At 43.0% G+C, this 20,865-nt stretch overlaps 1 protein-coding gene across 3 annotated transcripts in view; it reads left to right on the forward strand.

The window, feature by feature from the left end:
- Positions 1-1,718: 1,718 nt before the first annotated feature.
- Positions 1,719-20,865, forward strand: part of MYB (MYB proto-oncogene, transcription factor) — a 33,791-nt gene continuing 14,644 nt past the window's right edge. For 2 of the 3 annotated variants that reach the window (XM_040627817.1, XM_040627819.1), the window contains exons 1-12: positions 1,719-1,850; positions 6,247-6,364; positions 8,200-8,271; positions 9,782-9,874; positions 10,120-10,340; positions 12,070-12,304; positions 13,962-14,042; positions 14,483-14,587; positions 15,882-16,136; positions 18,915-19,057; positions 20,046-20,160; positions 20,252-20,377. In XM_040627817.1, the coding sequence (XP_040483751.1) occupies positions 1,828-1,850; positions 6,247-6,364; positions 8,200-8,271; positions 9,782-9,874; positions 10,120-10,340; positions 12,070-12,304; positions 13,962-14,042; positions 14,483-14,587; positions 15,882-16,136; positions 18,915-19,057; positions 20,046-20,160; positions 20,252-20,377 (1,587 nt within the window). In that variant the 5' untranslated portion in view covers positions 1,719-1,827. Of the gene's footprint in view, positions 1,851-6,246; positions 6,365-8,199; positions 8,272-9,781; positions 9,875-10,119; positions 10,341-12,069; positions 12,305-13,961; positions 14,043-14,482; positions 14,588-15,881; positions 16,137-17,025; positions 17,389-18,914; positions 19,058-20,045; positions 20,161-20,251; positions 20,378-20,865 lie in introns of all 3 variants that reach the window. The other variant, XM_040627820.1, reaches the window with a different exon arrangement.

Here is a 20,865-nt window from a genome sequence, read left to right on the forward strand (position 1 = left end):
TGTTTTATTTTTGATGTGGAGAAAGAAACTTTATTATAGAATCTACAATATTGGCTTTAAAAATATATTAACTTGCAAGTGACTTGTCTTTCAGAACTGCGAACTGAAATATCTTACAATATTTTTTGTTTCAGTGTTATTTTTGTCTCACGAAGAAAGTAATGTTAAAAGCTTGCTTGCAGCTAACATTTTTTGATAAGGACTTAAAGTATATTACAATTTTTAAGAAGCAAAGTTTAAAACACCAGATAAAGTCTTGAAACCTAGCATGCTTCACCATTTAATAAAATTATGACTCATTTCTGTAAGAAAATGCTTTTTTAGTAAGAAAAATGCTTTCTGAGCTAAGTTTAAACTGCAGGGGCACATGGGACACCCACAAACCCAGTCAGCAGAAGTCTCAAACTTTTAAGATTAAAGGAAAAATAAATTAAGTGTGTACAGAGAATGAAAAAAAAAAAATCCCCAATGGTACAAGTCTATAAACGGAAGTAAAACTAAAACTCCCCTAAAATCCCCCAATCATCAATCCTTATAAATTCAGCACTTCTCTTCTCCCTTTATTTCTTCAGGACCCCCTAGTTAAGTGAACACAAACGTCTTCAATGATCTTTATCTCGTAAAACACAATCCCCAAACTACGCGAAGCCTGGATACCGACCTCCGTATCACAAACCGCTTAACTTTTAAAACCATGCAAGCACACGTGGGGTTTCCTTAGTTCTGTTCGGAACCCCGTGGACTTCGCAGGTGTGTGATCCAGGGCGCGCGCTGTAGGAGTGGTGCGGGGGCACAGGTGTGCGGTGGGCGCCGCCCGGGCCGGGCGTGTGCCCTGGTGAGAGTGAAGTGCTAGTGACAATACGGAGGTGGCGTGTGGGCTGTGTGGGCTCCAGGATCTCGGAGAGGAGTGAAAGCTCCGCCCGGATGCCTCATATGGAGCGTTGATAGCTCCATCCCCACTTGTATTTAAGTGTCCTTTGTCACTAACGAGTTAAATTAGAGATATTAAAAACAAAAACAAAAAACAGTCAAAAGTCCTGTGAAAACACATGCTCCCGTCCCCTACTCCTCCTCCCCAGCCCCCATTCCCGCATCTCAGAGAGCTGACTTTTGCACCCTGCCTAAAATCCAATCCCGAACGCAGGAGTTCTCCCCCCTACCCCGCCGCGGCCCTTGCCACCCCCACGACAGTGAGTCAGAGCCCGGCGAGCTCGGGCGCTGGTGTCTGGGGCACGCCGAGTGGGGCGACGGTGGCGCGGTCGCCGAGGAGGGGAGGCGGCAGCAGCGGGACGTGGCGCGAGTCCGCGCGGCCGCTGCCCGGGAGCGGGGTTTGCGCAAGAAAAGGCGCCGCCGCGGTCCCTGGCCGCCCCTCCCCGGCCCCGGGCTCCCCGCCCGCGCGCCGTCCGGGCCTCGCGGCGCGCCAGGCGCAGCGCGGCGGCGCGAGAGGCGAAGGGGAGCGGCGGCCGGGCCGGCCCGGCAGCCGGGCGGGCGGCAGCCAAGGCGACCGCGGAGGCGGCGGGCAGGGCGCGTGCGCACTGCAGGGGCGCCAGATTTGGCGGGAGGGGGAGTGTCCAAAGCTCTTTGTTTGATGGCATCTCTGTTTACAGAGTTTACATTTTAATATCAACCTGTTTCCTCCTCCTCCTTCTCCTCCTCCTCCGCGACCTCCTCCTCCTCCTCCTCCTCTTTCTCCTGAGAAACTTCGCCCCGGCGGTGCGGAACGCCGCTGCGCAGCCGGGGAGGGACGCAGGCAGGCGGCGGGCAGCGGGAGGCGGCAGCCCCGTGCGGTTCCCGCGGCTCCCAGCTGAGCCCCGCGCCCGCCGCGCCATGGCCCGGAGACCCCGACACAGGTAACGGGGAGCCCGGACGGGCGGCCGCGGGCGGGGGCGCGCGGGGCACCGGGCGCTTGGAGAGCAGGTGGGAATGCGTTCCCGGATCTTCTGCAGGGCTGTCAGATCCTTCGAGGACCTAGAGCCTCTGCCTCCGCAGCAGGAGCCGCGAGTAAAACTAATGAATGGAAGAGCCTATGCGGGAAATATATCAGGACGTCAGGAAGCGTGCCCTGAGGCTCATTTTGCAAGTTGCAAGGGGATACGTTTCTCTTAGGGGGCAAAAAGCAGCACCTTCCAGCCGGGGGCAGAGAGGTGCCCACCAGCCCCGGGGAGACCACTAGGTCCCTGGCTTGATGCAGCGGGCGTCGGCGAGGAAGTCGCAGCGTAATTGGTGGATGCATTGCGATATGTTTGGACTTGGAAGTGGAGAGCATATGGCAGATATAGGGAAAATGCCGGATTGTTTGGTAGCTGCAGGTAGTTCCCTTAAATTTCATTCATTCTTTATGGAGGCGAAGAAGAGCGGCTGCTGACAGGCGGCTGCAAAGAAGATTTTAGGGAGGAAAAGGGTCTCTACATTTGCAAATTGTTTTAAGCTCCGGTTTTGAAGGCTCTCATCACAGTACTCTGGGAGGCTTTTATTTCTTATGCAAGCACTTCACACGCACTCACACGCGTCCGCGCCGCACATGTCCCCGCACTTGGGGAGGCTCGCCGGGATGATGGGTGAAGTCCCCTCACGTTGCGGCCGCACGGAGGGGAAGAGGGAGAGGAGGAGGGAAATACTCGTCCGAACTGTCAGTCGCTGGCCCTCCCGCTTCCCCTGGTCTCTGGACTTCCCGGACTGGAAGCGCCGGAGTTCCCTGCGAGCCGCCGGGTGCGGGGACAAGCTCAGCGGCCGTCACGGTTGCCACTCAACGGAAAAGCACCGAGGCGGGCAGCACCCAAGGCCGCTGCCGCGCAACCAGGACGCAATCCCCGCGGCCTCTTCGCTGGGGCAAGAGGTCCCGGCGCGGCGCGCACACGTGGACGCGGCTGGGGTTGCCGCTCCTCCCCACGCCCTGCTCCCGCCGCCTTAGGTCGCCCGGGCGGAGGAAGGGTGACGGGTCAGTCCTCGCACAGAGGTTCTTGGTATAAGCTTCTGGAGGCAAAGCAAATCCAACCTCTTTTCCTTCGGGTTGTTTGCTTTTCATGTACTTATTTTTTAACCGGCTGTCGCTTGTCTCCGCGCAGCGCCGGGGAGTTGCAAGGAGCGTGGGTGTGGGCCTGGGCCGTGCAGCAGCACCCTCGGCCGGGCCTGGCCAGGCGGGGAGCAGCGCCTAGGCATGGCTGGGCGCGGGAGAAAAAGGGAGGCGACCTGGGGGGGGGGGGGCTCCTGGGCTCCCCACGCCTCGCCCAGGGCCTGGCCACGCGGGGCGGGGGGGCTGCCCCTGAAGTGGTTTCACCTTCGTCTTTGGGACTTAACAGCAGAGCAGCCGAGGCCACCCATTTTTTTGAGAGCAGAAACTGGGAGGAGGAGGAGAAGGAAGCTGGGAAGGGGTGCTGGGAGGAGGCGCGGCGGAGACTCCGCGCCCCGCGATCTCTGCTGGCCGGGTGGGGCGGGGCCGCNCAGGTTCCTTGCAGCTCCCAGGTAGCGGAGAAGGGTGGCGGCCGGGACGGGCGGGAGCCTTGAACCTGCCTCAGGGGGAAGAGAAACCCGACTGCGGGCTCAAAGCCGTTTCTTGCTGGGCGAGCGTCAACTCGGCAGGGATTATTAACCAGGTCAGCGAAATGAGTCTGAACCCCTTTTCTAGAATCACAGTAGTGGCCACAAGGCACTTCCTCCCGCTCCCCTCCCTCTTCCCAACCCCCAACACCTCTTTTCTTTTTCGTTTCTTTGCACGGTTTGTTTCCTTGACAGAATGTAATATTCATAGTTGTACTCTTGTAACCACACCAGGTCTAGCAGGTGGGGAGTCGAGTTCATCAAGCCTGAAGTCAACCTTTGAAAGTCCTCCGACTGTTGAGTCTGAGAGCTTGTCAGAGCAGATAAAGGAAAAGTTATTTCAGGTCCTTAGTAGAAATTAGTCGTGCTACTTAGGCTACCGGGACAAATTAGAGCGAGGGCATCGCATGCAAAGCTCAAAAGCTCGGCGGGTGCCAAACCTGCTGATGGCCCCAGGAGCAGACTGTGAGCGGCCCTGGGCTCGCCCTGCTCCCTTTATGGTTTCAGGACTTGCAGAAGTCCCACACCACGTTTTCCCCCAAGACTGGTTTTGCACATCTCTGCTTCTGCGCTGAATTTTGAAGAAGCACGGAAGACGTGAAATCATCATTTATTAACACTGGAAAGTACCTTACTAATAGAATCCAAGCCCTTAGGTATACGCGAGGAACTGAGGTCCTGAGAGAGAGGAAGTGATTTGTCCAAGTCATGCAGGGAAGTGGAGGCAGAATTAGGACTGGCACCTTTGCCTCCACAACTCTAGACTTATTTGATGCCTATCCTTTCTCACCTGACGTTGGCTGCCCCCTATGGGCCGCCGTATTTGTTGCTCGTTCCTGAGAGGTGAGCTGTTTCCAAGAGAAAGATGTCCAATTACTAGTCTGGAAAATGTAGTTCTCACTTCTGCAAATCTCCAGATCCAGCCAAGCCTAAAACGTTAAAGTGGATTGAATCTGTGACTCCTTTTTCAGATTACTCTGCTTTTCTTGGTATCCTTGATATTTCATAAAAGTGCCACTTCATTTGGGGGCTTTCCAAGGAGTACCCTGTGAACCGTTCAAAAGATGCTGACCTACAGCTCTGGGATTATAATATATAATATAATATAGATATTATATATCTATTAATATATACACATATACATTATATATCTATTAATATATATATCTTCTGATGCTTGTGTTTTTTATTAATGGGAATCTATTGTATTTATTAATCAGAAGTTGTTTAGAGCCTCTTGTTGACAGTGGAGAACAGGATGAGACTCTTGTCTCAACAAAAATGATTGTAGAGTTTAGGGATCTCTTTCGTGGTGGCATTTGGAGTTTGGATCACATCCTACTTGTCACCATGCATCCTGGACCTTCAGATTGTGCCCAAAATAATAGTTTTAAATTATAAGAACCTCAAATTCAGGATTTTTGGAAAACACTTTTGCTTGACTTGTAAGGGGTGAGTAATATATACTTGTAAGTTAGTTTGGGAAGACGAAACCTGAGATAAATATAAATTTCCTTTTTAAAAATAATAATTGGCACTATGATGTTGCTTTATGTCATTATTTTTATTGTTCTCAGTTTGGTGGATTTCTCAAATTACAGTGAAAAATTTTAGTGAAATTTCTAAGATAGTATAATTTAAGATATTTAAGGTACATTTATATTATAATTTAAAATAGTACATCTTATGTTCTATAAGTAAAATTATAACTAAAAGTAAACTGTAAATTTTACTGTCTGTAACATTACTGTCATCTATTAAGTATACGATTAATAAACACTAAGTGTAGAGTTACTTCAAAAGTCATCAAAATTCAGAGTTTTGGTCTACTAGGTAAAAGAAAAGGCTCCCTTCAAAACACTAATGCATTCTTTTTAAACCCACCTGGGGGAATCCCTCAGTTTTGAATTAGGTACATCTTAAGAGATGTCAAATACCATTCAGTCAGAAATAGAAAAAAAAAAAAGTAAGTAAGAGTGTGACTACCAAGTGGCCTTATTCATTTAGTTACTTAGGAAACTGAGCACTGTCATCACAGCCACGAGTTAGATCAACTGGCCTAGAGTTTTGAGCTGTTGGATATTAACATTGTGTACAAAGCAGTGTGATCACTTGATGGCCTTATCCTTCCTCTGGTTTTTTAAATACTTTCTTTTTACGTTCTCTTAGTCTTCTCACCTTTAAGGGGTGACTATAATTGTGTTGTTGGGTGTGTTACTTCTTGAATTCTTTTTCTCGCAATAAAACAGCAGCCCCATTGGAGTAACGTGATTGAGTTGCTTCTTGTTTTGGAGAAATATTATTTAAATGATGTGATGTATGCCAAAGATTTTGAGCACGTGCTTATATGGAGGACATAGGCTCTTGTTTCTTTTATTGTCCTTAACATTAAGTTTTCAACTTAAACCTTCATTGGTTGGAAGGTTGCCAGATGTGTAACTTGTCACTGGCCTAACAGTCTCAGCAGGTTTAAACATGCAGAGCAGTAAGAAAGTGCCAGGTCCTTGGCCGTATCTGTGGATACCACTAACAGCCGAACCAGTTTATAACGCTAGGGCAACAGAATGCAGAAAACAATCTCGTTGTGCAAGATTTCACAATTTTATCTTCGTAACCTTTGAAAAGATTGAGTTTTCATGTAAATTTTGTATCCCAGCAGTTTAAGTCTTCTGGTTTCAGTCCACGTCTGCCCATCTTTTATTTCTGCAGCATATACAGTAGTGACGAGGATGATGAAGACATTGAGATGTGTGATCATGACTATGACGGGCTGCTGCCTAAGTCTGGAAAGCGTCACTTGGGGAAAACTAGGTGGACCAGGGAAGAGGTAACTAATCGTGTTATCAAAACATGGAACAAACCTAGAGTGTATCAATTTATGAAAAAAATGTTTCAGCTAAACTACAGGTGCTCAAACTAATTAGCAGGCTCTTTGAAGTCTTCTCCCAGCCTGCCCCGGCAGTGTGCTGACCTCTCACCACTCCCCCGCGCGTACACTATACCTTCCGCTTCCAAACTCTTTGTAGTTCATTGAATGTCCCCTCCTTCTCACTTTAGGTTTCCGCGGTGTTTTTCTCTCTGCCTATTCTGTTCTTGTCCTGCTGCTGCACTGCTTCTTACTCCTTCTTTATCACCTGTGAAGACATCGCCTTTTCTGTGAGGCGTGGATTCCCCAGGCAGGTCGGATGCGTCCTGCCAGCATTGGATACCCATTCTTACTTAGGACTGCTGTAACATGCGTGCCTCCCCCAGGAGACTGCCTACAGATCTGCAGAGGGCAGCGCTAAACGACTGTTCATTTTTGTGTTCCCTGAGCCCAAAATCGCTTGATACCAAGGAAGATATTAATAAGCGTTCTCTGCACAAATGAATGAATTGCTATTTCCCAAAACAAAACAAAAGTATGAAACAAAATACTCCCAGAACTCATTTTGTCATAAAGGATTTATTTAACATATGTGATATATAACATTTCACAGAGCCGTTTACATGAATGTCTATTCGAACAGCTTTCAGTGATGGATGGAGACGTGTCTTCTTCCCACCTTTCTTTTTCTGCTAGCTTATCAAAAGCTTGATCTTTGTACAGATGGAACAATACTTGAGCAAAATTATTAGTGTATGGGAAAAATTGCTTTTTCTTTAAAGCTTTCCAAAAAAATCTGCAACTGATTTTAGAGGATTTTATGTTAGAATAAATGATATAACTCTTCTTGGGTTTCATTGCACCCTACTTCACTTAACCCCGAGCCCCTGTTGATAGGCAGGTTGGATTGCCAGTGAGGTCCATAGGAAATGCGTAGTTTATCCGTGGAGGTTGTGATCTTAGATGATCCTGAAAGATATAGAAGTTCTCTTGTTAACACTGGTGTCCTAATTCCTGTGTCTGTGTCCTACAAGGACCCACGTTATGTGTGAAAGTTACCTTTGCAGAAATGTGGCTGTTTTTCACTTGAAGGAACATGTTTAGAAAGACAGTTGTGAACTGAAAGATTTCTCCCTGATGTTTAGTGTCTTCTGTGTTCTGATAAGTTTGGCCTCATTTAAATTGTGACTACATTGATGCAAAAATGAAATTCTTTTCTTACATTATCTATGCCTTCACATTTAATCTAAAAAGTGATCTTCCACTTTTTGCATGAAAGAGGTTGAACTAGTTAAATGTTAAAACAGAACTTGAACCGTTTCTTACTCAAGATCCTATTTAGTGCCATAGTTAAATGTCTATTGACTCTAACATTGGAGTTCATTATTTTTTTCCCCATCAGGCAAAACTTTTAATAGTTATCATATACTAAACATTCAGTGAACCAGGCATTATGCTAAATGTTTTGCACAGCTACTTCATGGAATCCCCCCAAATCCACATTGACATCAACATTCCCACCGCATAGATGACAGTATTAAGGCCCAGAAAAGCAAAATGATATACCCAAGCCCATCTACCTAGTCAATAGCTGAGTCAAGTTTCAAACTCTGGTCTGTCAGACGCTAAATAAATCTATGCTCTAAAACACCATATTATATTCGTATCTGTTGTATTTGGATATTTTTGAGGGTTTTTTTCTGGATTGGATTATTGGATTGGTTCCCTTTTACTCTGATTGAATAAAGTTACACAGTAAATGACTGATATCTTAGGATTAACTTTAAATGTCTTAGGATGAAAAACTAAAGAAGCTGGTGGAGCAGAATGGAACAGATGACTGGAAAGTTATTGCCAATTATCTCCCGGTAAGTTTGTAATTTTTTTCTTTCTATAAAAGGAAATCTTCTCCCAACATTTTGTCCTGGGAGTGGACACTAAGACATGACCCACTTGCATGTCATATATAAGAAGTAGGGGAAGAACTGCTTCATTCACAGCTTATAGTTTATAGTTTATATTGTAATGCATATAATTGGGGTTTCTAAATAGATTGTTAAAGGATTTTTACACCATTTTTTTTAAAACTTTGCCTCTTGTTTTATCTTTTTATTTATTAGGATAACATAAATTAGCATTCTGATGTCTTGTTATACGGTAGGGATGATGAAACTCCTGCTATTTTCAAGTTAGCTTCTTTTAATTTCCTATTTATTTCAATAGCCATACTTTTGGTACCTCGGCTGGAAAGTTTGGTTTATCCTTTTTGACTTCCCACTTCCCATCTGCATCCAAGCCGTGACTATGGCATCTGGGATTCCTTTGTCAGTCAGCCCCTCCTCTCCATCTTCCTTGCTCCCTCTTCTCTACGCAATTAGAGGGGCTTCTTAACTGCCTTCCCTGCCTGTAGCCTTCCGCTCTTCCATCCATCCCAAACATTGTTGGCACATGGAGCTTCCTAAAATGCAGCTGTCCTTGAACTTTTCCAAATCAACAGCAGTGACATAGAGTCTCACAAATTAAGTACACTGTCTCAACCTGGCCCCCAGGGTCCTTCCACATGGCCCCAACATACAGCTCCGGTTCTGTTTCCTACTTCCTCTCTGTGAGCAGGTTTCGTTGAATTCATTTCTGCTTTCCCTCCTTTGGGCTTTTGTCTCTGGTGATGTCACCTCCTAGAATGTTCCATCCATCCTTGCAAGCCCTTATCAAGAAACATAATTTCTCCTCCTAAGGAGATGCTTCTATTCTCAGCCCAATGTCATTTTGCTTTGGTTTCTTCTCGCATGTGAATCAAATTCTGCCATCTGTTAGTTAATCATATATTTGTCTTTTTTAATCTATTGGTTAATTATATATTTATCTTTTTTTTCTTATAAGATTATACTCCCTTGTAACATAGGGCCTCTCTTTATTCATCTTTGTTCTGCAATATGAATACTCGAGGCCCTAAATTGAAGCACATCTCTTAGTTTGAATAGGAAGCAAACTTGAGTCATTAGGGTAGGTTTCCACGAAAGCCTGACCTTCCTGTGGAATCACCAACAAGCCTTAGTCTTGGTTCACAGAGGTACTTCTGCAGGCTGAGGATAAGGTTAGGTTAAATTGACAGCTATGTGTACAATATGATGGTCCTTCAATTCACATGGCAGGACTATTTTGCTAAGGAGTCAGAGCTTCTAATTTTAGATGCAATTTTGATATATTCTTTGTATGTTTGTTAGCTGTAAGTAATGAGTGAGAGGTAGGCTCTCCAAACATGCCCTCAAATGTTCCTGACTGTGTATACTGTCTATGTATGGTTCCTACTGTAACAAAGTCTTCATGTGCTTATCACATCATATCTATATGACAGCACATACTTTGTTATTTGTCTAGAATCGAACAGATGTGCAGTGCCAGCATCGATGGCAGAAAGTACTAAACCCTGAGCTCATCAAGGGTCCTTGGACCAAAGAAGAAGATCAGAGAGTAAGTTCTTTCCTCATTGGTGTGTGAGTCACAATTCAGAATATTCCCCAGACATCTTACTGAATGCTTCCCAACTTGAGGAAACAGGTAAAGTGTCAGGAAGCAGAGGACTTTATTCCCATATTTCCAATGAATGAAAGCAGATTCTTAGACATTTTCTAAAGATCTTGTAACACTGAAGAATGATTACACTGAGTCATTACATAACATTAAAACATAGGTTATTTTTGTGTGTTTATCTGAAGGTGATAGAGCTTGTACAGAAATACGGTCCGAAACGTTGGTCTGTTATTGCCAAGCACTTAAAGGGGAGAATTGGAAAACAATGTAGGGAGAGGTGGCATAACCACTTGAATCCAGAAGTTAAGAAAACCTCCTGGACAGAAGAGGAAGACAGAATTATTTACCAGGCACACAAGAGACTGGGGAACAGATGGGCAGAAATCGCAAAGCTACTGCCTGGACGGTAATAATATGTCAAAAAATCTATTGATTGGGAAGAATGAGGGAGTGGGTATTGAACATTTTGTTTTAAATGTATGGTGAGTGAATTACATTCCAGTGATCATGTTTCATTAGCTACGCCAGATCCATAGGTTTTAAAACCGGAGGAGCCCTTAGTATTTCTCTGGTCGAGGGCTTCCAGAATCCACCCAACAGTGAGCTCTGCGCCAAGTCACTGAACTTCAATCGTCCCATTTGCAAAATGAGTAATAGCCTACTTCCCAGGGCCAAAGTTAGTATCAAATAAAATGAATGTCAGAGTACTTTGTAAACTATAAAACCTCTAAACACATAGAAGGAAACTGAGGACAGAAATCTTGTCTCTGGTCTGAGTTCATGCAGCTGGTGAAGTGACCAGAAGGAGCTCAGCTGTCATTTTCCTGTTACTAGCATTCGCTTTATTATACCACTTGGCTTCATTTTTCTGCCTTTGAAGAAATAAATAGAATATTTCTAGAATTATCATACTGCTTCCATGTTTTTAAATAAGGTCAGCGTTGTGCTTTCTTTTAATGCACAAGGCACAAAGATGACCTCATTCTGAGAGATATCTATAGAAGCTCATTTTTGTCCCACTTACCCCACTTGAACAATTCATAAACACATTTTCTTTAATTTGGAAGATACTTTTCATTATAAATCTTATGTAAATAATGTAAGATAGAAAATATTTAATAAATTTTGTTCTTGAGCTTCAGATTTGGAGAAAGCGTCCTTTCAAAGAAGGCCATGGCTCTGATGGTTTAGGTAGTTTACTTGTGTGACGGTCCAGAGCATTTCCTCCCTCGTGGAGGGTTCAGGATCAGCTTAGAGGAGCCAAGAGGTTGACGAAAGGAGGTCTTTTGTCCCATTTGGCCTGAGAGGATATGCTGTTGATTCTTGTAAAAATTTAAGGGGCGATTGAACTTCCTCTTTCTTTAGCATACATTTCCCCCACCCCCATCAAAAGAGTAAAAGGGAGGCTTAAAACGGTTTTTTTTTTTTTTTTGAATTGAGAAACTGTTTTCCTGAGAAATGAAAGACTTTAGTAAAAATGCTTTGCAGTTTGAAAATATATCGGGACTTGGCATCTTTCCCTTCTGTATCTCATTTTCCATTCTCACCTCTGGTTATAGAACAGTTTGAGTGGATGTCAAAAGGTGGAAGTCTCTTTTTTTCTTTTTTTCCTTTTTTTTTTTTTTTTTACTCAAAATTTCTGGCTAGTGCTATTTGAGATAAAGAGCGGACAGTGAGGCAGTGGCGACATCATTATCATTCACCAAACTTCACTGTGTGCCTGTTGTGGGGGGTAGGCCCTGCTAAGCCACCCTCAAAGGAGCAATTTTCTAGAACAGCTGTATCTCTTAAGTTGTAGTAGAGTCTTATACCATGAACAGTCAGAATACACATGAAGGGTGGCTGCACTGAAAATATTCTTTTATCAAGGAAACAACGTGGTTAAAGAATTTAAAGATTTCTAGAAATCCACATATGTTCCATATGGGGTAATGAGAAAAATCTATGGATTTTCAGTTAGGTAACAGGGGAAGCATGATTTTTCAGAGGTCCCGAAGACTAAAACAATTAAAACAACAACAACCCCAAAAGACCAGAAGAAAAGGTCTCTGTTCGAAACAGTTTTCTGTCAATTAACTCTAATCTGAATTGAAATTTTTGTTTGTAAAATTCTTATGTGATATATTTCTGTGCAGAACTGATAATGCTATCAAGAACCACTGGAATTCTACAATGCGTCGGAAGGTCGAGCAGGAAGGTTATCTGCAGGAGTCTTCTAAAGCCAGCCCACCAACAGTGGCCACAAGTTTCCAGAAGAACAGTCATTTGATGGGCTTTGCTCATACTGCACCTTCTGCCCATGTCCCGCCGGCTGGCCAGCCCTCTGTGAACAATGACTATTCCTATTACCACATTTCTGAAGCACAAAATGTAAGCCATTTCTGAGAATTTAGCTTACTGAGAGAGAAGGTGATTTTAGCTCCAGGTAGAAGTAATACCTCACACTTTTACAGATTCCAGAGAACTTCCATAAACAGGATCCCCTTCGATCCCCACCTACAGCCCGTGAGGTAGATAGGGGGAGGTGTTGTTATCTGTGGGCACATGCCCAGAAGCCAGAGTGCAAAGAGTCGCACAGCTCACAGTGCAGACTGGTGTCGGGGCTGTTGGATTTTGACTTCAGTGCTTCAGATCAGATTAGCTTTTGAATGTAAATGTACTTAACAAGCTCTTGCTGAAGAAGGAGGGGAATGAAGGTGTATTTTCGAGCTGTTGTTTTCCTCTTCCAAAATGAAAAGTGAGTGTAATATAAAGTTAAAGAGGAGACCTTTTGACACTGAAATTCAACAAGTTTGATTCTGGTAGTGGTCTAGCAGAAATGTCTTAATGTATTCCTACTGGGCGTGTTTACCTTCTTCCTCTGAGTCAGGAGCAGGTTTGTGACACATTTTCTGATGCCTCCTTTCACCCTCCTTTGGATCACTGTGATTCCTTCCTAATTGCCAAATATTTCTATTCAGGAAGAAATTTCCATAATGGTTGGGAAAAGAAAAATAAGGAGAATAAAGACAAGAGCAGTAAACTTTAGGGGCGCCTGGGTGGCACAGCGGTTAAGCGTCTGCCTTCGGCTCAGGGCGTGATCCTGGTGTTATGGGATCGAGCCCCACATCAGGCTCCTCCGCTATGAGCCTGCTTCTTCCTCTCCCACTCCCCCTGCTTGTGTTCCCTCTCTCCCTGGCTGTCTCTATCCCTGTCAAATAAATAAATAAATAAAATCTTTAAAAAAAAAAAAAAGCAGTAAACTTTAATCTTACAACTAACAATAACAGATGGTGAAACTTAGCCAAGAATATGGAGCTCATATGCAAATTGTATTCAAAATGTATTCCTAAGTAGTTTTTAGTCTTCTCATCTGTTCCATTCATTTGACTACAGACTTCCCAGAAAAGTCTCAGATGAGTGAACTATCATAGGTGTTTCTGTGCTCTTCATTAAAACTCATAATTATTCCAGGAAAAATATTTCTATTAGAAACAGCTAGAGCCATCAGTTTTTCCCATTATGACTTTGTTCATACACTCATGAATGCTTTTTAGATTATATTTTTCATTGTGTTTTTCATACTTCTCATCAAGATCAATGAGCACTTTAAATCTCTTTATGTTGCTTAAACTACTTATTTGGCAGTTGTCTGGGTGGCTCAGTTGGTTGGGTGACTGCCTTTGACTCAGTTCATGATCCTGGAGTCCCAGCATCGAGTCCCACATTGGGCTCCTTGCTCAGCAAGGAGTCTGCTTCTCCCTCTGATCCCCGCCCCCCGTCCCGCCCCGCTCTCTCTCTCCCAAATAAATAAATAAAATTTAAAAAAAAATTAAAAAAGTAAAAAAGGAAACTACTCATTTTGCCATTTTTAAAGGCCTGGCAATTTAGAGGGTTTTTTTTCTCTGTGTGTGTGTGTGTGTATTTTATCAGTAGAGTTTTGTTCTGTTTTCCTCAGTCCTAGAGCAAAACCTCAGGAAGCCAAGTCCCCTAAAGCCTATGTGACCATGAATGACTCGGCCTTTGTTTGTCTGCCTTTTTGATCTAGGTCTCCAGTCATGTCCCATATCCTGTAGCGTTACATGTAAATATAGTCAATGTCCCTCAGCCAGCTGCTGCAGCCATTCAGGTAAGATCATTTGAAGACATTTCATAAAGAAACTCATTGGCTGTTAAGACATGCTTTCTTTCTTTCATTTAAACACTTATTTTCAACTGAAGTGAAAGAAAACAAAAGAGGGAATAGTGGAGAGGTGGGTGGAGTTCTGGCCAGCAAGCCACCTGTCTTCACTTCTAGAGGACTTGCTCAGGAATTCTCTGGTTCTCTGATGTTATCAGCCGACCCAGCACATCAGTGGGTGCCCACTCGAGCCTCAGATTTCACATCGCTCCCTCACCAGTGGAATAATCCTCACAAAGCTTTGTACAGTGGCTGGATTCCGTTGGTGTTGGTTTCACGCTGAGGCTTATCAGGCCCAATGGCCCCTCATGACTTCAGGCCACAGCTATTGTGTCTGCAGCCTCCAGTCAGGCCCTTGAAATTTTTTCTCCCTTAACTTTTAATTTCAGAGACACTATAATGATGAAGACCCTGAGAAAGAAAAGCGAATAAAGGAATTAGAATTGCTCCTCATGTCAACTGAGAATGAGCTCAAAGGACAGCAGGCGCTACCGGTAAGAAGAGAACCGTGTACTTGAATGGGGGGGACCACAGCTGCATCCCAGTGCCCTCTGCCTCTTCTCCCTTCTCTTCTATTACACTAACCAAGACTATAGATCCATGAACAGTGTTTGAGCAGAAGTTGCTTGTGCTAAAATGCAGTTGGGCTTCCAACGTGTGTTGACCGAATGGAAAGTAGCCCTTTTGTGTGGCAAAAGAAACGCAGAGTCCGCTCGTGGTGGCCACCATCGATTTTCTTGTCTTCTCGGGACTGTCATGCATTCAAGGATGAACTAACAGATATAAATGAATGATAATCTGCAATTTTTACAAAGCCCTGCATTTGTCTGGTCCTATTCATTTGACACTTTTTCTATTATTTTTCTTAACCTAGATTTTCTTACTTTATCATTTCACATATGATTTGGTGCCTGTTCCATATATACATGGGAAGAAGGTATGGATACGCTCTCCGTCAATAACACGGCCGCTGTCTTTTGTTTGCATCCATGAGAGCTGTGCGGACCATTACTGAATTTTGACATTTTTTTTGGTGGTTGGGCTGTGAACTGAGAAAGCAGCGTGTACTTTGTAACTTTTGTAGTTAAGCAACAAAGAGAATAAAAGAGATGTGATACCCAGCAGGAATTCTTAGGAGTGAATTCCTTTGGGGTTAAATAATAAGATGATTATGTGCATATGTTAGTTCGACCACTTTTTAACTTTAGTTCATGTTTTGCAATGTCTCCTGTTGCGTGGTCATGCTGAAAGGAGACTTCTGTTACTGTGCTCTTCTGCTTTCCTAACCACGCTGATCTGGCAGCCCTTCAGTGCTTCAGTGCAATCGGTAACATTCAGAAGGGACAGAAGCAACAAGAACATATGCAGATAAAATCAACTCCAACTCTTGAGTCTCCTGGCCTTTTTGCAGTTTAGAAGGAGAATAGGACAATTCTTCGTTCTCAGCAACCACGTGTGGCCTTTTGGAACTTACATTAAAGTAGATCTTGAAGACAGTCCATGTGAGACCTGTACTTTGTGACACAGTGCCTCTGTTTGCAGTTTTAGCAGAACGATGACAGTGAGGGTACTCACGGAGGTGACAGACCGTAACAGTATTAAAAAGCAGGGTCTTGCAGCGATGAAAGGAAACATCTTGACAACTGTTTCATAGGCGCAAGTTTTGGATGATGCAACTACTTTTATCTTTCCTCCAACAGCATCTGATACCTTGTGCAACTTCATTGCTAAGTTCCTTCTCCCTTTCTTCTCCCCGCTCTTTCTTTATGCCCCCACCCCCCGTCTCAGACCCAGAACCACACGTGCAGCTATCCTGGGTGGCACAGCACCACCATCGCTGACCACACCAGACCTCATGGGGACAGCGCACCTGTTTCCTGTTTGGAAGAACACCACTCCACCCCATCTCTGCCTGTGGATCCTGGCTCCCTACCTGAAGAAAGTGCCTCTCCAGCAAGGTGCATGATCGTCCACCAAGGCACCATTCTGGATAATGTTAAGAACCTCTTAGAATTTGCAGAAACACTTCAATTTATAGATTCTGTAAGTAGAATTGTTAAGGCAAGTTAATGTTTTTGAAGGTGAATTAGAAAACCCATTTCTCAAACGATTGCCATTTTCTATAGCAAATATGTTATTAGCGTATATTAATGTACAAGTATGATTTTAGCCTTTGCATATATGTCTTTTCAATGATTTGAATTCATCGGCTAAACTCAGTTAAAAGGTGGCTTTTCATACATTTCCTTCAAAAAGCATCTTTTTTTACAACAGTAAAGTTAATGACCTATAAGTAAATCTTGGGTTGTGGAATGATGTTTGTGTTATTTTTAACTTATTTTGCTTTGTGACTTCTTTGTGTTTCTCCAGAATTGCGCTTTGCTTTTGGATAGCACATTAAGAATTGTGTTTACGCAGAACTTAGAGCAGTCTTTCAATGTACTTGAAGTAGTAAGAAGTTCAGTGGTGATACCGGCTCTCGCCACAAAACATTGATTATTGATTACCAGTCCCAGTTGGTTCAGTGAGACAGACCATCTTTAGTGAAACAGATGTGAGTGCAGCACCTAAAAAGTAGATACTCAGCTCATTTCCTTTGTCGCTGAAAAGCATTCATTGCATATCCATCAAGTGGGATGCCCTTGCCAAAATGCGCCATCTAGAACAGGCTTCCTGTTCGCACCGGATTGCATGCGAGTGAGAGAGTATGGGGGGGGGGGTCCCTGTGGCGCATATGCAGGACCAGCCTGCAGGCAGCATGGCAGACCTGCCGTGCAGCATACCGGAACAATCGTGAGTCCTGAAGCTCTTTCTCAAGAGGGCCAGGTGTTTCGGCCACCGTCAGCGTCTCTTTGTCAGCGCGGTGTTGCAGGTGATGGCACACAGCACGCACACGCCGTCTCAAAGTTCTGTGCCTCCCACATTGTTTCAGGATTCTTCATCATGGTGTGATCTCAGCAGTTTTGAATTCTTTGAAGAAGCAGATTTTTCACCTAGCCAACATCATGCAGGCAAAGCCTTACAGCTTCAGCAGAGAGAGGGCAGTGTTACTAGAGCTGCAGGAGAGCCTAGCACGAGGGCGAACAAACTCAAGTTGAATGAGGGTTCGCTTGACCCGCTCAAGCCCTTACCTCCTTCGAGGCACAGCACAATTCCACTGGTCATCCTACGCAAAAAGCGGGGCCAGACGAGCCCCTTGGCCACTGGAGACTCTAGCTCCTTCGTATTTGCTGACGTCAGCAGCTCAACTCCCAAGCGTTCCCCTGTCAAAAGCCTACCCTTCTCCCCTTCGCAGGTAGAGCACGATTTCTGCACAGCTATTACTAATTTTCAACAGCCGCTCGAGCCTTAATAATCTAGAAACTAATCCTTTGGAACAAATGACTAATTACTGTTGCCCTCACTGATTCCGTTCCATCGTTGAATCTAGCTGTTGCTAAGTCATACTGCCTCCCAAAGTTTGAGCTGTCTGTAGGCTGACTGATGATTTTGTCACAATTCTCTCTCTTTCTTTTTGGTGATCTGAAACACTGTTAGTTGCATGGGATGGGCTTTTATTTCCTCCAGCACTAGAGTTTAACATTTCTGTCCCTTCCTTTTCTCCCATCCCTTCCCTCTCCTTAAAAACTTTAGCAGATTTTTCTGCCTATTTGTTCACTTATTATTTTGTGATTCACTGACCCAGGGGAGGAGGGAACCAAACGGTGCTTGGAGAGCATTTGGGTTGCAACCAGAAATTTTAGAGGTTCTGTTCCATCCTTAAGTGGAAAAGTTTTGGGGAAACATAAGGAACAAATGCTCAAGGAAAACAACTTATGTTTTAATTTTAATTTCTCAATATTGGCTTTTTTGAGTTACGCCATACTATTTTATCAGTACAGTTTTTGCCATGAATATTCTCACTTCATAGTTTTTTTTAAGACGTGGAAATTATAATTCTTATCAGAGATTATATTACTTAATTACTAAACTAATTGAAGTTAATAGATAATTTGGCACTTTATAACATTTTTCCGATTATGTCTGTTGAGTTTATTTTCGGGACAGCTTTAAGTATGAACAAATGAAGCACCCACCCAAAAAATTATCTTGTTATTTGTTTGTATCTTCCAAATTGTATTCTGGAGAACATTAGTTCTACAAGACTTCAGTAGATGTTCCAGAAAAAAATCTAAATATATAAGAATATAGGTTTGGGAAACACTAAATCACAGTTAAAATTGGTTTCTTTACTGTAGGACCTCTTAGTTTTTGATACACTGATGCGCATTATGATTTTCCGGGAGGACGTTATGATATGTATGTTTCCCAAACTTGATTTAACCTTGGAAATTTTTGAGGAACACCTATTATTTCCCCAGAATAATGGCATTCTGAGAAACACAGCTTCTTATTCAAGAATTTTCTACATAATGCAAATTTTCTATCATAATAATTCGTAGATCATTAAAGAGAAAAAACAGCATGAGAGAAAAATTATAATTACTTTCCAAAAAATCACTTTAAGGCTTAGAATCTTAATAAAGAGTGCATCTCATTCTCTTTAATGGCAAATGGCATTTATTGAGAATATTTTCATAGGATTTTGCGAGTTTTTTAACAGTGATCCTAGATTTTATTTCTTGGAAATTACACTCCAAATTGCACTCCAACTGAAATAAAACAATACCCTGTCCAACGCTACGTGCTTGTTAACGTCTTTATTATTTTACCTAGTGGGTCAGTAAAACATACTTGCTTGTTATCATGGTGTGATTTTTAAGTTGGGCTGAATAAAGAATCGCTGCTTAAGTAATTTTTTTTCTTTCTTCCTATATTTAGTTCTTAAACACTTCTGGTAACCATGAAAACTTAGACTTGGAAATGCCTTCTTTAACTTCCACACCTCTCAATGGTCACAAATTGACTGTTACAACACCATTTCATAGAGACCAGACTGTGAAAACTCAAAAGGAAAATGCTATGTAAGTCCTTGGTTCAAGAATGAAATTATTTATCCTTGTTTACTTACATTTAGTTAATGGAATATAGCCTCCAAATGTCTGAAACATTCATATGTATGTAATCATGTATGTTCCCACGTTGACTCTATCTGTCCTAGGCATGTTACAACTACCTAGGGGTGGCAGTCAGTAGATAAACTAGCTTACGTATTGTAATTCTCTTCAAAATGTACTATGTAGCAGGACTATGGAAGACCACATGCAGAGGTAGTCCTCATATAACTTCTCCATTCAGTTGTTCTGTTTGCTCGGTAAGCCCTTTCCTTCTTCACCGAGGACAAGATTTTCAACCTCCTTTCCTCTCTGATTATAAAATTCAGAATAACAATGATATGGTTCTTTACTTAGTTCATGTTTTTTTAATCTTACATTTCCTTTTTGAAATTTATCTATAGATAGGACTTCCTCTAAAATCCCCAGGAATATTATATGATCAGAAGCCAAAGAGTGATTAAACAATGTTAGTATTCAAAAAGCCCTTACCCAATTCAAAGAAATGGCAAAGAACGTCAATATGAATTATAAGAAACCTTTAAAAAATTATATCTTCCAAATTCCAGTTACAATAAGTACATTTTAAAAGGCTAACATATGTTTTCTCTTGTGGGCCTGTTTTAATGAATAGATCAAATTGATTTGTGAATGACAACAGATCTTTATAATGTTTATGGTCATTATAAAGACCTAGGAGCACTATGTGTGTCTCCCGAATGATTAAAGAAAGATAAAAAATAGTTGAACACTCTTAGGAATATCATATTTTGAAGGGTTTGGGAATACGTGATGTACATACTATCTTTTTCTTAACAACACATATATGATTAATTCACATACCCAATTGCATATCAATAACAGAGTTTGTTCAGTACAAAAGTATTGCATTTAATAGGTAGAGCGATGGAAAGGACAATTGTTTCATACTGAACCAATATTTGTTTTCTTTTTAAAGTTTTAGAACTCCAGCTATCAAAAGGTCAATCCTAGAAAGCTCTCCAAGAACTCCTACACCGTTCAAACATGCCCTGGCAGCTCAAGAAATTAAATATGGTCCTCTGAAGATGCTAGTAAGTTTGGGCCAAGTTCCCGAGGTCCGCTGGTTGATTAGCACAGACAGAAATTGTCCTCTGATGCGAACATACCCACTCTTCCTTGCAGCCTCAGACACCATCTCACCTAGTGGAAGACCTGCAGGATGTGATCAAGCAGGAATCGGACGAACCTGGAGTGGTGGCCGAGTTTCAAGAAAATGGACCACCTTTGCTGAAAAAGATCAAACAAGAGGTAAACATGAGATCCTTTGGAAGGAATAAGATGTGAATCCTGCTGCCTCTGTTCTTTGTGGGCAGCTTTCTGTGTCTGGCCTCAGTACTGGGTGACAACACCACTTGTCCTACAAGATCTTCCTACAAGATTCGGCTAAGAGGTACCGCCCGGCTGTAGTGGGCATGGCACCTTTCGTTTGGGAGGCCAGGCCACCCCTACTTGCTTCATGTTTGAACAGAAAATGTGTTAGGATAAAGGAAAGAGAGGGAAGCTTTTTATTGTCCTTTTTGTTTTTGTTTGTTTGTTTTTTTAAATAGGCTCCATGTCCAGCATGGAGCCCAGTGCAGGCTTGAACTCAAAATCCTGAGATCAAGACCTGAGCTGAGATCAAGGGATGAATGCTCAATCGGCTGAGCAATGCTGGCACCTCTTTACCGTCCATTTTTATCACCAGTACACAAATGGATAGATAATTAATACATAAGATTTTTAATTTTCAGATGTCA

This window comes from Ursus maritimus, unplaced genomic scaffold (genome assembly GCF_017311325.1).
Source record: "Ursus maritimus isolate PB19 unplaced genomic scaffold, ASM1731132v1 scaffold_13, whole genome shotgun sequence".
NCBI classification, from domain to species: Eukaryota; Metazoa; Chordata; class Mammalia; order Carnivora; family Ursidae; genus Ursus; species Ursus maritimus.